Raw genomic sequence first — 17,953 nt, forward strand, 5'->3', positions numbered from 1 at the left:
AGCAGCGGCAGCAAGCTCGACCCGGTCAGTATACTTTTTTAAATGTCATGCAGGGACGCTCAGACAAACAAACGGAGTTATAGACCTGCTATACGAACAGCACCGCAGCTACCATATTATGTCTTTGTGCAACCACTCCTATAGACAGCTATGTGTGCGTGTGTGTGTGTGTGTGTGTGTGTGTGTGTGTGTGTGTGTGTGTGTGTGTGTGTGTGTGTGTGTGTGTGTGTGTGTATGTGTGTGTGTGTGTGTGTGTCCGAGCGCGGAAATAGCGTTCGCGTTTGTTCACCACCAAGTGTCACTGTTGTCACAGCCTAACACACAAGACACACACAGGCCAGGGAGGAGGGCTTGTACAGCACAGCACAGCACAGCACAGCATCACTCACTGCAGACGGGTCTGATTTTCTTTTTCCTTCTTTTCTTTTCAGTTGAACAAGTGGATGCAGCTGTGGCTTCGACAAACGGGTACGGCACACATTGGGTCTGTCTGTCTGTCTGTCTGTCCGTCCGTCCGTCCGTCCGTCCGTCCGTCCGTCCGTCCGTCCGTCCGTCCGTCTGTCTGTCTGTCTGTCCGTCCGTCCCTACGCAGTCCTGATTGGTGTCTTGCCTGTTGTCGTTTCAGCGAGTCCTCCTCATTGGCCCAGACCGTGGAGCCCCGCCCCAGTGGGCCGGCCGCCATCAACCACCTCTTCCGGAGGTTGAAGTCTCGCGTCTGTGCAGTCATGTGACTGCATCTGTGTGGTCATGTGACTGCATCTGTGACCACTCCTATAGGAACATGCACGGGGGCGTGGCCCCGGTCGTCTCCCGCGGGAGGTTTGCAGGCGCTAAACAGGAACTGCGATGACGATGCGAGTGTTCCAGCGGAAGCCCATAACTTGTGATGTAAATAATGAGATCCAGAACAGTTGAGAACTAAACCGCAGTCACCCCTTCCCTTTTCAAATGTTTTATAATCATCCACAGCACTTGGAGAATGAACAGTATCCATGTTCCATTTGTCATTTCACAAAAAATTTAAGTTTTTTTTTAATTATTTCAGTTCAGGGTCAGCAACTCTCATGTACCCCTAGTATCTCTGCTGGAACACTCCATCATCGCAGTTCCTGTTTGCACTGAGCATGTGCATGCAAACCCCATTGGTCGAAAAGTCAGGAAGCATCTATTTCATGTCCGGTGAAGAGGGGAGAGGGACCTGGAGCAGTTATCTTTGTATATAAAAGACCTTGGAGACCTTCTCTCAAGGGGCTGTTTGACGAGTCTTACATTTGCTCTGCATGAGGCTGGTTGAAACAGACAACTGGCGTGTAACTTTTTACATGCTCTGCTTTGTGGCGACTTCATCTCGTGTGTTTCTACCAAATAAATGATGAGATTTTGAGAACTTTAATCACGTGAATTCTCCTTCCTTCCTCTCCTATATACTCTCTGTGCGGGACGACACACACATCAGGGATTTTAAACCACACATGTTCCTTATTAATGTTCCCAGACCACTCCAGCTTTTCCAAGTGTTTGTTGTAAATAATGGATGTACAGTTGACATAATGCAGCCCCGTCTGTTGCTGTTCTGATTTATTCACACTAGTCATTTTAGTTATTTATTTAAAGTTACATAACTGGGCTCTACCAATGTCCTGTACATGACCTCCTGGTGGCTGCATTTTTCAGCTTTTTTTTGTTGTAGCAAAAGGCCGATGCACACCTCAGAAGGCTATAGTGACAGGAGCGTATATAGGGGAATATAGAGCATACATTAAAAAGGGTGTCTTTGAAAAACGAGGAAAAAAGGTCACCCACACTGTCGGACACTTGCCAAAATGTCGCTCTTTATTAGGTGGACGTTTCGGGCGACTAGACCTTCATCGTTGTCCGTCCTGATGAAGGTCTAATCGACCTAATAAAGAAAAGAGCAACATTTTGGCAAGTGACCGTACCGTGTTGACCGTGTTGGGTGACCTTTTTCTTTGGCTGCATGCATTTCAGCTCAAACCTTTTCGTACCAGATGAGAAGCAAAAACAATATCCATCCATCCATCTTCAACCGCTTATCCGTAGTCGGGTCGCGGGGGCAACAGCTCCACCAGAGCGCTCCAGACTTCCCTCTCCAGAGCAACATTATAGTGACTTCCTCCTGGGGGGGATTCCGAGACGTTCCAAGGCCAGTGAGTCGATGTGTTTCCTCCAACTGCGCTTTGGTCTGCCCCGGGGTCTCCTCCCAGTTGGACGTGGTGCGTCGAGTCCTCGTCGAAACAATATCCTCCTGATAAATACATAAAGATTGTTATGGTTATAATGATGTCAGCTGTTTTTTCCAATGTGAAACTTAAGGAAGAGTGTCTTTCATTCCTTCTCTCCGCTCCTGCTGTTGAGGTACTATAATTATAGGACATAGGCAGTGGAAGATTAAACAATAAATCATATCATTAAATAGTATTATTTTCACAGAATCAAACGTTTTATGCCATACATGGGCAACTGGCGGCCCGGGGGCCACATGCGGCCCCCCACCATCATGTAATGCGGCCCTCAGGTTAATATCCGAACATTGATATATTATTGATTTCAGCTAATTACTATAGTATTAAAATGTTATTGTCTATTTCCAATGTCCAATGTATTTGTATTTAATTCATAAAGTTAACATAACTATAACTAAATGCATTTGAAATTTAAAAAAAAAATACTTCAGGATTCCAATTAAATAAATGGCAAACAAAAACAAATTCCGTTCTCAACCAATCAAATCATCACTGTGATACACACAGACACACAAAGCTGCATGGCATAGGAGGGGCCGGTGCCCCTAAAAAAAAAAGGAAATCACACCTGTGTGTGTCAAACAACAGTTTGACACAACAGAAAAATAAAAAAAGTTTTTAAGCCCGTTTTAAAAGACCATATAAGGACGGCTGTTCCACAGGCGCGCTGCTGCCCAGCAGAAGGAAGGCCCGGTCGGTCCCCCATGGTGTACATGGTTGGTATTTGCAACCTAGGAATATATTTTCAGATCTGAGGGTGTGGGTGGTTTTTTGGAGGGTAGGGTATAGGGTAGGTAGGGAGGGGCAGTTGTGACGGGTGCCCCAGACAAACAAGTCAAAGGCACCTCTCACTTCACACAAGTGTAATTTGTTTTTGCCGTTTTATGAATTTGTCAGATTTTTGAGGGGCTCTTCCTAGTCCTATACACAGGTTTAATGTTTGTCTTTAGTTCAAAGTTTGTTTAGTAAACGCATTGACAATGAAGGGAACATTTACGCCATAATGTGTCGTTTACGTCATATTGTCTCTTTATTGTTAATGGCGTTTAATGTTTGTGTTGGCACCGTTTGTTTTCACCTAATCACCTAATCAACATGACTGAGTTAGACTTTAATATATTAGCGCCCCTCACTTCACACAGGTGTGATTTTTATTCTTTATATTTCCTTCCTTCTTTATCGTAGGCACGCTTTTATCATGTCGGCGTCGTCGGGTTGTTATTGTTGGTTGTCATTAGGGCTGTCACGATTCGCCTAGTCCACGATTCAATTCATTTCGATTTGCAGCTCACGATTCGATTCGATGTTCGATTCGCTATCACGATTCGCCTAGTCCACGATTCAATTCAAATTTCGATTTGAAGCTCACAATTTGCTTCGATGTTTGATTCAATTTTTTCAATCAATTTTTTAAAAACCTCCTTTTTCAGCATTGAGGGCTATATTCATTATAATTTAGGCCAATATCTTGGTTTGTAAAGAAAAACACTTGTTTCCCAATAAGTCACATTTATTTTCTATAAATAACAAATCAGAATGAGAATAATAAAAGGTTTAACAACTTTGGGTTTTATGCCCTAACATTTTTTTTAATGTTTCTTTAAGATGAGATGACTTGTAACATTCTTGTTAAGCTCTAAGTAAGTAAAAGAAAGAAAAAAAAAAGACAAATAGTATATAGACCCATCTGTTGTTAGTGCAATTTGATCTGCGCATGGCTCAGCCCTTCAGTGATTTGTGCCCTCACTTTATCATACATGCCAGGCAACACACGCGTGGTCATATGCGACCTGCATGGCATTTTGTAACGTGGTTCTGCTGTTCTGCAACTCTCATTAAATATTGAAAGCCAGCGTTTTCCACCATTGAAAGTGCTCGCATGTCTGCAGCTATGCAGACCGCAACTCCGTGCGTTAATTGTTTTGCACGGGGCGAATTAGCTGAGAGCTTTTCTCTATAAGAATCTAGAATATAGTTGGCTGTGTTGTTGTCTTTGTCTACAACAGCACTGGCCATGTGAAACGCAACAGCGGTCTCGTTCTCTCACTTCTGTCAACTCCTCTCTCCTCTCTCTCTTTCTCTCTGTGTGTGTGTGTGTGTGTGTGTGTGACTGACTGTGTGTGTGTGGCACGGCTCCGATACAGCTGGCTTTTCGTCTCTTTTTTTTCTCCATGCATTCGCATGGGCGGAATGGCCCGGCCGCTCGCGGAAGTAAAAACATAAAACATCGCGATTCGGAGCCTCATTTCGATACACTGAATCGAACGTCAATTTCGATTCAATTTCGATTCGTATAGAGAATCGTGACAGCCTTAGTTGTCATGGCTGCAAGTTCCCACCTGATGTCATGTGTGAGCTCCGACTGCTCCAGACCGTACTGAATAACTGCTAGCTTACATACTGTCTTGAGGCTCGGATTGAAGTCTAAGACATCCAGGTATTCAGGGGAGTCTCCTCCAAAGAGGAAGATACGATCTCCCACCATGCATGCAGCAGCATATCCCATACATCGGAGCCGGACCTTTCCCTTGGGCTCAACCTTCTTCCAGGAGAAGGTGTCTGGACTGAATTTCCACACATCATTATTGTTCCAGCCAGCACGTGCAACTATGTACAGCTCTCCATTGTAGGTAAATTCTGAACGACAATACCATCCTTCTGGATGAGACTGTGGAGATGGTGTGCTCATCCAGAGGTTGGTCTCTGTGTCAAACACTCTGAGGGGGTACTGATTCCCCCCGAATACAAACATCTTCGTCCCGATGATGGTGGCAGAGTGAAGGTATGTAGCAGTAGGTGGAGTTCCTCTGGTGTTAATTAAAGTCCACACCATTGTGCTGGTGTCCAACTTGTACATGTCATTAGTCGATCCCGTCAGCATGGTGGATCCTCCATGGATAAACATGACCTTCTCCAACAGACAGGCTGAGTGGTCGTACCTCTCCTCTGGAACAGTGCCAGAAACCCTGGGTTTGAACCATCTGTGGGCGTCAACATCAAATGTATAAAGCACATTGTAGAACTCCCCCCTCCAGTATCCTCCCCAGATGTAGACTATATATTCTATCAACACAGTTGTGTGGCCGTAGCGCCTGGATGGAACCTCTAGGTGGCGACCTCCTCCTCTTCCTGGGGTCAGCTTCCTCCAGCATAAAGACACTGTGTTGAAGACGTGAACATCAATGTGATCCTCGCCTCCTCCAAAGCAGTACAGCTTGTCCTGCAGCACCACAGCTGCATAGAGCCATCTCTCTGCTCCTCTTTCCTCTTTCAGACGGACGGTCCAGCCGATCATTCTAACATCAGGTTGTTCTTGCGTCTCTGTCCCACAATGCAGTTCTGTATCTCCGTCTCTGTCCCAGAATGCAATTCTGTCAACCACACGCTATCTCTTATATCTCTACAGTGGTACAAACGTCATGTGACGCCTCTGGCAAATCCGTGAAGCCGGTGTGTTGCGTCAGCCAGACATACAGTAGTCTATCTGTGTCCGTCACTCAGGGAAAAGGCTCCAGTTTTCAGTGTGACTCTGTGTGTGTCTATCAAAAGATAGAGACCGAACCGGAGCGTTGATATATTATTGATTTCAGTTAATTACTAGTATTACAATGTTATTGTCTTCTCTTTTTTTCATGTGCAATGTATTTGTATTTAATTCAGGATTCCAATTTAAAAATATTCAGGATTTTAATTCAAATATAGCAAAAATAGCTGATCTACAAGCTCAAAACGCGTCGCAGTGCGACGCGTTTTGAGCTTGTAGATGTGGCCCCACTGGAGTGAGTGTGGAAATACTGTGGCACTCTCTATCGTCAAAGTTGCCCACCTCTGTTTTATGGTTATGATTCACCAGGACCATGGATTGATTGCTTGATCCTAGCCTTACAATAATTGACAAAGTAAATATTTTTGGAAATCTCTGTGGGTAAAATGAATGGGCTCTGGAACGATTGAACCAGAAAATGGCCGCCACTGCTATGCCTTAACATTGGTTCCTATAGTCACCAACACCTTTACACTGTGGTTGTACTGGTCAGCTCCCAGTACAACAGTATCAGTCTATGTGGTCGTGCTGGTCAGCTCCCAGTACAACAGTATCAGACTGTGGTTGTGTACTGGTCAGCTCCCAGTACAACAGTATCAGACTATGTGGTCGTGCTGGTCAGCTCCCAGTACAACAGTATCAGACTGTGGTCGTACTGGTCGGCTCCCAGTACAACAGTATCAGACTGTGGTCGTACTGGTCAGCTCCCAAGACAACAGTATATCATAGACTGTGGTTGTACTGGTCAGCTCCCATGAAGGTATCGTGGTGCAGTAATAGTATGTTGTCATATTTTCCGATAGATGTAAATAAAGTATTAAATCCTTCCAAGTGGTGAAGTATTGATGCTGTACAGTCTAAATAAAATGTTGTGTTGGTCCTGCGTGCGCTATAAACATATTTTAAATGTAGCTTTTCTAAAGGGCCAGACAGACGCTTGGTTGATTAATTACCACAAGGCCGCTGTAATTTAAATGCTTCCTCTAAGACAGTGCATGCAGGTTTTCAACACTTTTCACATCAATGCCCATCATTTATTCTGCATTCGGATGCAGATTCTGCCTCTCAGGCCCAACACTTTGAATATTTTGTATACAATATAAGAGACACAATATAATATATATAACTGTCATTTTGATCAACATTTGCCTGTTGTGGCATTTAAAAAAAAATCTACATTCCGTAATTGTGTAGACTTCTTGTGAATTAAGTATAATGCGAGATGTTTAACAATAATTTTAACTCTTGAGAGCGTAACATGAAACCAAATGGACCCTTATGGGTCCATTTGATTTCAGATCGATAATAAGGGTCCATTTGGTTACCAACTCCCATGCATCGTTTAGCTGCATGGGGACCACCTGGAACCACCCTTGAGGACCACCGGTGGTCGCCCGGACCGCCGGTTTGAAAACCACATACTGCTCTAAGATGTGATGTCACAAACACGATGACTCATAATAATAATAAGGCCATTATGCAATCTGAGAACCCATTGGGGGAAACAAAAGAAAACACAACGCCGACCGACAGACCTCAGGTTGAAAACATTCTTAGGGACCGAAGAGTTTAATTAGAAGAGAATTAGTGCACAACAATACTGTGTATAGGTCACATGCACTGGGGGCTGATTTTTTTCAGCTGTTACAATTCCAAACATTGCAAACTACTGTACATGACCCGCTTTAATTACTTCAGTCTAAATGAGTGGCTTAATGACTGTATTATTGTCTTTTTTTTGGTGTCCAATTTCATTTTGTATACTTAGTTCATGAAGTTAACTATAATTAAAGGCATTTGAAAGGCATTTGAAATTGAATTAAAAAAAATGAAACTTTTCCGGATTCCAATTCAAAAGCAAAAAATAATAATTCAGGATTTAAATTCAAATAGTATAGGCTATAGCAAAAATAGCACTGTGACGCGTTTTGAGCGTGTAGATCGGCTATTTTCGCTACGACATTAATATGCAAATAAGTGGCCCTCTGGAGTGAGTGTGGAACTAAAAAAAACATCGCTATAGGATGCAACTGCATGGGACGTATCCTCAGTGATGTATAATCCCAAGGTCATCCGCGTGGAGGGACTATAGGCACTGTGGGTTGACTCCTGGCCGGGCACCTATTATATAGCCTCACCATGGTCCTCTCCTATATAGTAAATATAAATATAGTGGCCCTCTATACATGGTCAAAGTTGCCCTGCACCCCTGCTGTAGGTAAGTAAGTATCCTTGCCGAGCCATGAGGCCCATAGGGCAGGAGCCTATCTCCTGTTTCTGTAGCGTGAGGCAGCTTGATGTACAAGTATACACCCCCTGGACATGACGCTAGTATGTCGCAGGGACTTACCCCCCAATCCAACCCTTTGATGCTGAGTGTCAAGCAGGGAGGCACTGGGTCCCATTTTTACAGTCTTTGGTATGACCCGGCCGGGGATCGAACCCCGACCTCCCAGTCTCAGGGCGGACACTATAACCACAAGGCCACTGAGCTGGTAGGTGGGGTGTATATATATCGATAAAGCTGATATAACAATGGAGAAAGTGAAACCTATATCAAACAGTCCTGGACTATTGGCTACTGTAACTATATACAGTATAGGTTGCATATAATTAAAACTGTTCCTCATTTACCTCAGGACCCTGCACTGGATATATACCCCCTCAACGACCCCCTGGGGGGGGGGGTCCTGCCTGCATGGCTATGCATGGAACACATTAATTATAGCCTAGAAAGCTGAGGGGACACGGTGTGTGTGTGTGTGTGTGTGTGTGTGTGTGTGTGTGTGTGTGTGTGTGTGTGTGTGTGTGTGTGTGTGTGTGTGTATAGGCTGCAGGGGACACATAAGACATATATAGCTTTTAATATTGTGGCATTTTTATAGCCGGGTTGTTTGCTGCTCACAGTACAGAATAATCTGTCTGCTACATTTTGCTGACTTCACAGTCACACCTATCCAATATCCATACCGCACACGCACGCCCACGCATACGCACACACACACGTGCGCGCGCACACGCACCCCCCGTGACTTGGACAGAGCTATCGCGCAGTAGTATTATTATATAGGCTTTACAGCAGGTTGTGTTTTTTTTGCTGCAGTCGACAGAGCTGCGCGCCGGCTCTGACTGACAGAGACATATTGATCACACGAGGAGGAGGATATACATCAGAGATATTGAGCACACTGACTGACTATAGAGAGAACACATAAAGAAGATCATGATGGGACCAAAGAAGACACAAAGTAAAACGTGGAATATTACTAGCAGAACAACTGAAGATCGATCGTCACAGTTACTTTGAAAAGCATTTTTTTTTACCCCCACTTTGGACGCTTCAGTCAGTGCTGCTGCTGCTGAGGTGAGGTGAGTGAGTCTTTATTTTCTTTTGTGTCTTCTTTCTTTTCTTAAAAAAAACGAAACAATTATTAATACTCATGCGGTACGTTGGAAACAATTAATTTGCTGAATCTGAATTGGTATTGAGTTGTGCTTGAAATGTACTGTAATTCTGCAAACTGTTAATAGCCTACATATTTCAGTCAATCAATAAATGAACCTATAGATTAGGCTATTATTCTAATGTAAACTATTAGTATTATTGCCGCATAGGTCTATTGTTGTTATTATTATTATTATTAGCCTATTAATTATTTCTTGGGGTTAGACTGTGGAAGCAGTTTAATTTGCTCTGATCCGAAAAGCCACCTTATTGGTGACCTTTCGAATGCTGAGTGAGTGGACTGTTACTGTTTTAAAAACTATATGAAAAAACGATCCTCTCCGATCTCTCCATCCCTCTCCGAATAGCGTGTTGATTGATTAATCATTGATTGATTGATTGATTGAAGTAGGCTATTTATTAACAGTTTGCAGAATAGCCTACATTCATTTCAAACACAATTCAATACAAAAAATGTCAACTGTGCACAGTGTGCAGTGGACGACACCATTTAGCATTACACTTGTTTACAAGAGGGTCTACCGTTTTCAATTCATCATAGCCTGCATCAGCAATTTCAGTGTAACATGCGGCAGTATAGGCTACATGTAGCCCTATACATGTGGCTATTGAACGCATTAAGAGCATTGATCAGGAGTCGCAGACTGTGTGTGACAGACAGCATGAGCTTGCAGCAGCACTTTCTTCTTACTCCACGTCCACGATCAAGCTTGTTTTATATTACAGTCCGTGACAAACCCAACCCCACGGCAGCCAGCAGCCTGCAGCGGGCGTTGCCCCTCGCGGTAGGTAATGGTATAGCCAGGCATAGGGCATAATGGTTCCACTGAAAAATCGGACATTCATTTTTTTTCCCCATATAAATTGTACAAAATCAAATCAAGCCTATAGAATCAAGCCATCCAGGAATGATCGTGGTGAATCATGACCAAATTACACCTGAATCTGTGAAAAAAATCTAACCACTATAAACAAAGGGTACATTATTAAATGAAGTAGTCAAAATTCCTTTATTATTATTATTATTATAATTATTATAATTATAATTATAATAATAATAATAATAATAATAATTATTATTATTATTATTATTTTCTTCTCCAAAAGGTTTTATGGTCATGACTCACCATGCAGGATCCTGGATGGCATTAATTATTCTATAGGGTTAAAATAATTGACATGTTTTTGTAAATCCCTATGGGAAAAACAAATGGCCAATTTTTTCTGTGGAACCAGAAAACCATCCATCCATCCATCCATCCATCTTCAACCGCTTATCCGTAGTCAGGTCGCGGGGGCAACAGCTCCACCATGAGAGCTCCATGACATTCCTCTCCAGAGCAACATTATAGTAACTTCCTCCTGGGGGGGGAACCCGAGACGTTCCAAAGCCAGGGAGTCGATGTAATCCCTCCATCTGCGCCATCCGTCTGCCCCAAGGTCTCCTCCCAGTGGGACGTCCACCGAGGACCTCCCTAGGGGAGACGCTCGAGAGGTATACCCTATCCTATAACCAGATGCCCGAACCACCTAAACTGGCTAAAAAAACATGCCCACTGTTATGCCCTATAGAGGGTATATGCACATGCATAAAGTGAACGTCAAATCAAATGGCAAAGCGAGTGGAAAAGTGAGTTTAACGTCATTTAACGTTATATGCAATCAAATAGGACTTTTCTGTTTGGATGTATGGGGCTGTCGAGGACAGAAAGTAGGTTTTTGACACTCAGGCATTCCCGCATATAACTTCCGGGTATGATGATGATGATGTCATGCGCATATACTATAGCCCATATTCAACCTTTTTCATATGGCCCATAAGTCTTTGCGTTTGTATGTGCATAAGTTCCTAATTTCTTTTGCTGTGTTGCCAGTTTTGCAAGAGAAACAAGTGACCAGGTCTATGAAGACAACCACAAATGAAAATAGCTGATCTACATATAGCTCACAGCGACACATTGTGAGGTTGTATATCTGTTATTTAAAAACACATTGAGAATAAATCGAAATATTTTGAATATCTTTTTTAACATTTTAATAAAAAAGGCACAAAATATGTTCAGATGGATGTCTGTGGACAATTACATATTAATCTGGGATTCCTTGATGTGAAGAAATGTGGAAGCAAGCCCAAATAAGCAACTATACTGTACACTTTAGAATCAAGCCCAAAAAAACATCAACCAGCAACTACCAATAATTTATTTGCAAGTGACTTTACAGAAAAAAATCACACACGTGTGAACAGAGTGGTGCAATCCCCCCCCCCCCCCCCCCCCCCTTCTCGCTCTCTCTCTCTCTCTCTCTCTCTCTCTCTCTCTCTCTCTCTCTCATTAGAGACACAGCACTACCCCTCTCTCTGTTTCTGGCGCCCCCTACTGGTATAAATAAGTCACATCCTCATGCTCATTTACAGTTTTTACACAGGTACACAGGTACACAGGTACGTACACAGACATTGCTGGTTGTAGGAGTGGTTGCACGGTACCACTCAAAAACAAGTCAAAGGTTGCTTATAATAAGCAGACATGCAGGCAATGCAGCCTGAAGGAAGCAAAGCACACACACACACAAGGAGCCCCAGTGCCTTGGAGGGGAAAATGTGGATATAGGCTGGCCGGTTCTAATCCAGTCTGCATGGCATGAAAGTATGCCTACAGCCTATACTAGCCTATACTATAGTTTCAAATGAATAAATCAAGACATTGAGGATTTTACTCTGTAGTAAGCCACCTATATAGAGCGTCGCAGTGCCGGCCCCCTTTCATGACGACGCCAGGGCCCAGGAAATAATTCCCAATGCATTTTTCCCATATAACATTTCAAGACGTATTTATTTAAAGACCTTATAAGCGTCGTACACAAACCCTACACTCGAGTTGTGACAAGTCATGACAACAAACAACAATATTTTGGACCAAACAAATAAATTAAATTCAAATTGTTTGTTCGGCCCCCGAAAAAACGTGTTTGTTGTCATGATTTTGTCACAAGAGTTGACTTTGTATACGAGGCTTATAAAAGGTCTTTTAAATAAATACTTTTTTGAAATGTCTATGAGGAAAAGGAACGGAGAGTAATTTCTTGGGCCCTGGTATAGGGGACAGGACTGCGACGCTCTATAGGCTATACTGTATATCCATATATTGACTGGAAGCAACACTAGACTCAATAGTGCTATATTCAAGAAGGTGAACAATCGATTCGATCATCTCAAACAAGGTGAAACAGAACACGCGTCACTGACACACGGGCCCAGGAGGAATTAAGTTTCCTCGCTCGGTGGAAAATGTCAAGATATAATTGGCTACTGTATATATATATATATATATATATATATATATATATATATATATACATACGAGGTGACAGAGGAGGAGTTTAGCCATATTGGAGAAGGAGAGCGAGGTATTAACCCATTCTGAACGGGAACCCATTTTGGGTGTTAGCATCATGTTTTGCTTTAGCTATTGAAAAATAGCTAGATCTACAAGCTCATAGCGCGCCACCGAGTGGCACGCTACGAGCTTGTAGGTCTGCTATTTTTGAAAAAAATCGAAGAACGACTGACATTTTTATAGAATCTGATCTCAGGTCAGAATGGGTTCAATCAGACCATGTGTGTGTCCAGTGGAAAACTTCGTATGAATCTGATCTCAGGTCAGAATGGGTTAATAGACACCGACGTGGGTTTAGATGAGATTAGAGTTCATCCTGTCGGTCTGTCACTGCCTGGTCCGCTCCCAAACTAAATATTGTAATTATGACAGATGGGCCACCATCCTTGCATGCACGCTTGGCAGTTTAACCCATTTTGACCCGAGGACAATTCTACAAATGCCTTCTTCTCTAAATCACGAGTTTTCTGAAAAACCTGATGTTTCTAGAATTATATTGTATTTAATTGCCCCCCCCCGGACTCCAATCTCAAAATATAAGAAGCAAAGATTTGAGTCAAAAACGTTCGCCCCTGAAAGAATATTCAAAGATTTAATTGCGCCGCATTTTCAAGACTTTTCAAAAAATAGCGGATCTACAAGCTCGTATAGCGCGGCACCGAGTGCCTCGCTATACGAGCTATTTTCCAATAGCTATAAAGTATATATAACATAATGATTAAAACACCAAAAAGGGGTTCCACGCCCCAAAATGGATTAACACGCTTTTATTTGCGGGCAGAAAGGCACACACGTATACATGACAGAAACACCACACTGAGTGACAGTCCCAGAGGGAAGGATAAGGTGGTGCAATAACACTCATTCACGGCTTCTCAATAAACAAACAGGAATCAACATAAATCACAACATGGACACATGCTTTCCCCCACAAGGCAATTAATGATAACATAATAACAGGAGAATGTCGTTGGCATGCATGCATGCATGCAGGCTAAATACCACACATCCTTCTGTGTAGGCCATGATATACATCGTTTTGGGTAAGTAATCGCGTATAAGGAAATGAATAGACGAGGTGAAAGCTGAATAGGAATGCAATGAACGAAGGCTGCAGGAAAGGAGGGATGGAGTGGTGAGGCGATGAAGAGGAGCAGGGTGACGACAGTATAGAGCATGTTGTGGTTCTCAACCGGCGGTCCGGGGACCACCAGTGGTCCTTCACGGGCGTTCCAGGTGGTCCCCGTGCAGCTAAATGACAGAGAGTTGGTAACAAAAATGGACCCTTATTAGATCTTTAAAGGTAGAGTAGAGTGATTTCACTTAATTCAAATATCACTTATTTTTTTGTTTTGTTGTGATAATCCTCTCTACTATAGAGTGTGCTGACCATATAAGGAGTTCCTCCCTGTCCCCAGTTAACCCCTGGGGGTCAAAAAAACCTTAGGTTTCGTTTTTGACTCTCTATCCTGATTGGACGAAGGCTTAGGTCCCACAGCCATTAACGAAACCTAACGTTTTTTTGAGTGAAATCACTTACTCTACCTTTAAGAGACGGAACCGCATTGGTTTCATTTTATACGCTCTCGAGAGTTCAATTATTGTTAAACATCTGGCGTCACCTAATTGATTGACAAGAAGTCTTACACACACAATTAGAGAATGCAGAAGAATTGTTTGCCTGTTTTCTCCCCTGATGGTATATATACCACATCACTATATATGGCATGGAACTGTACGGACAAATTCGTATATCCGACGACAAAATATTCCAAGTCTTTGGATCTGAGAGGCGTAATCTGAAACGGTGCTCCTCCGTGGCTCAAATTCCCGAATAAATAATGGTATGACAAGGAGTTGAAAACCTCTGGGTGTGTGTGTGTGTGGGGGTGGGGGTGGGGGGGGGGGGGGGGTGGGAGGGAGAGATGAGAGATGGGAGAAGAGCACCGAGAGGAAGGAAAGGGGGAGAATATAGGCGAGATAATGAGAGGAGAGGAGAGGAGAGGATGGGAGGGGAGGGGAGGGGAGGGGAGGGGAGGGGAGGGGAGAGGAGAGGATGGGAGGGGAGGGGAGGGGAGGGGAGGGGAGAGGAGAGGAGAGGAGAGGAGAGGAGAGGAGAGGAGAGGAGAGGAGAAGCGAGGGGATTGAAGCGGAATGCGGGGAGGAAGAGAGGGGGGGATACGAAGACAAGAGGGGCCGCGGGGAGAGAGGGGGGGACGGGGGACGGACAGAGAAGGAAGTGCTTCTCAAAGTGCATGGGGCGGTATATATAATAAGCACGTTGTGAGCTTGTAGATCTGCCACATTTAAAAGGAAGCTTTATCCGATATCGTATATACGGTCAAATACATATCAATATGGTGCAATATGGTCCTTGTCAATTTTTTTCCACCCCTTCTCGTGAACCACTTCTTTGTATAGTATAGTGACCAAGGGAAATGTTATGGAGGTGCTTGAAATGCCCCGAAGGACCAGCTTGTTGCAGGGGCCGGCCAGGGGCCAGGGGCCGGGCGGGCCGAGGGTGAGGGGAGGAAGCAACGCAAGGATAACGGGGAAGGGGGGCTGATGACAGTGAAGCCTTAGGGAACGAGCGCCGCGGGGACAACAACATTTCGTAGATGTCTGCGTGAAGACAGGAGGGGGAGGGAGGGAGGGAGGGAGCAGGCACAATGGAGACAGAGGAACATAAACAAGTGCAGAGAGAGAGAGAGAGAGAGAGAGAGAGGACGCGGCAGGTTCAGTCTCGGTATATATATATATATACACCTGACGAGCGTCGCCACAATGACGTCAAACGCCGGGACCCGTGTGACCCTGGGGGTCGAGGAGCCGGTTGTGCTGGGGGAAAGCATGGCAGATATAATAATGACAGACTGTCACTGGTCTGGAGCGAGGGGAAAAAATATAACTAAAACCATGCCTTTTATATAGGGAACACATTGATATGATATATCCTCGTGGGATAAAAATGGTAAATGGTGCATTCATAAAGAGGCCGAATTCACCCAAGGAGACGCTGCTTCACGACGTGCATTGCATTATGGGCCGTTGAACTTTACACACGCACCGCCGGGCAGAGGAGAGACCATGTGCGAGGTATATACCAATCAACCCGGCTCAGGGGTTCGTTGCCTTGGGGAAAGGGGGGGGGCCGCTCTGGCCCTGAGCCGCTGCCCAGGGGTGCACTGCACTCTCGGGCATGCTCTAGAGATGTATTCAGTATTTAACCCATTCTGACCGGAGATCAGATTCATACGAGGTTTCCACTGGACACACACTGGTCTGATGAACCCATTCTGACCTGAGATCAGATTCTATAAAAATGTCAGTCGTTTTCAAAAATAGCAGACCTACAAGCTCGTAGCGCGCCACTCGGTGGCGCGCTATGAGCTTGTAGATCTGCTATTTTTCAATAGCTAAAGCATAACATAGTGCTAACACCAAAATGGGTTCCCGGCCAGAATGGGTTAAGTCCGACGTCATTTTGTAGGGCTATACGTTACGTCCCGGGTCCAAGTGGCACCAGAGCTCTCCCGTCCGTATCCCATTGTAAAATAGAATATCTAAAACGCGTGAATCTTTTTACAATGACGTTATTTTTTCAGAAAGGAAGCCATTGAGGGTTAAAATGGGTCTTAATGCTTCCAGCTCGAGTAGAATTATTAATGTTTTGTACAAGTGTCCATGATGATAAAAAATATATTATGTGGAGACAATTAAAACTATTATTATCATTATTATTGAAGGTGGCAACAGTCCATTTGCTCGGTAAAATATTTCGGGGGCATATTTAGAATGTGTGCGCAGGCTTGAGTATGTTGAATCTAGTTTGCATTAATGAGGATTTAGTTGACACAATAAAATAAAATGGCGATAGTATTCCGTGTGGGGGCAGACGGCCTGTCACAGCCAGATTTGGGAGAGCAGCGCAGCTTTGTTGTTGCGAGGAAAGCGGTAAAATGAGACTTTCGTGGTTGTTTTCGTCTCAGATTTAGTCCGACGGAGCGTCACACTATAACTCTATGGGGACACAAAAGCGACACAAAAGTAGGACCCGGAAGTATCTCAGGAGGGGGCGCTCACGTCACGGCTAAAATACTGAATAGGAAGGACACTGTATATGGTAAATGGTGGATTATAGCACCTTTTTGTGTATTACATTCACCCATTCACACACCGATGGCAGCGGAAATCATGCAAGGCACCAACCACAACCATGCACATGCAGCGAGGAGCAATTCTGTTGTCTTGCTCAAGGACACTTTCGACACTATAACTCCGGGGGGAGCCCGCGGGTTTCGAACCGGGTTGGCAACCCAGTTGTGGTTACCATCCGGCCACCTCTATATTCTATACACCACCTGAGCCACCGCCACAGCTGGAACGGCCGAGGGGGATGGTGTTTGTCCCGGGGGGGCCCACTGCAGCTCCGCTCCGCAATGGAATATAGTGTTACTGGACCATACTGGCCTGGCTGGCTGGCTGAGCGTAGTGGTGGTGAAACAGGAGCCGTTGAATTGACGTGGTGGAATAAAGCAACCCCATCGCACAGAAATGCGGCGAAATAGCGCGGAATTGCAATTGACCTATAGCTAAGCCCCATCCCCAAACTGCTATGGTCCAGTCACAGCTAAGCATAACATGGGTTAGACGTTAGAAGACAAACCTCTCCACCAATAGTTTTCCTATTTGATAAAACATTGTTTTAAAAAAGAAATGCCACGCACATATCTTTCCAGTTTCCAGTGCATACAGTATGGCAGGCCTTGTTGACGGATTCGGGAGAGATTTTGAAGGTTTGGTTCCAAAAATGAACCAGTATTTAACGTGTGAAATGTGTCTAAGTGGGAGAGGGCGGGGCTTAGCTATAGTTGAATTAGGTATACATACTCGCCTAGAGGGGTGGAGGGAAGTGTGATGAACATCTGTTTGTTGATGTCATGGTTTGGGCTTTGGACAGTCCATATAGCAGTGTTGTTTTCGTCGACTAAAACTACGGTTTTTCGTCGACTACCTTTTTTCAGAGACTAAATGAAAACTAAGCTATGATAAATATACTGACAATTTCGTCAACAAATAAAATAAAATGGAAGGGACTATAGTGGACAAGAGATCGAGAATAAGTCATTTTACAATATCGGTTGCATGCTGAAAATAGCAAATCTACAAGCTTGTAGATCGGCTATTTTCAGCAAGTGTAAATATAGATTTATAGTGACTAAAATCTTATGATATTTAGTCGACTAAAACAAGTTGCCAAAAACAACACTGGTCCATATAG

General features: G+C 44.0%; 1 protein-coding gene across 1 annotated transcript in view; it reads left to right on the top strand.

Moving 5' to 3' along the window:
* The window catches only part of gnrhr3 (gonadotropin releasing hormone receptor 3), a gene marked incomplete at both ends in the record, with an annotated part of 31,143 nt that overhangs the window by 115 nt on the left and 13,075 nt on the right, over nt 1–17,953 (top strand). The window contains 3 exons of the mRNA XM_080768391.1: nt 1–24; nt 432–468; nt 626–727. The exon at nt 1–24 is cut by the window's left edge and continues 115 nt beyond it. Coding sequence (XP_080624517.1) covers nt 1–24; nt 432–468; nt 626–727 — 163 coding nt within the window. The remainder of the gene's footprint in view (nt 25–431; nt 469–625; nt 728–17,953) is intronic.

Source organism: Protomyctophum bolini, assembly GCF_963924005.1.
Source record: "Protomyctophum bolini genome assembly, chromosome: 7".
Taxonomy (NCBI): domain Eukaryota; kingdom Metazoa; phylum Chordata; class Actinopteri; order Myctophiformes; family Myctophidae; genus Protomyctophum; species Protomyctophum bolini.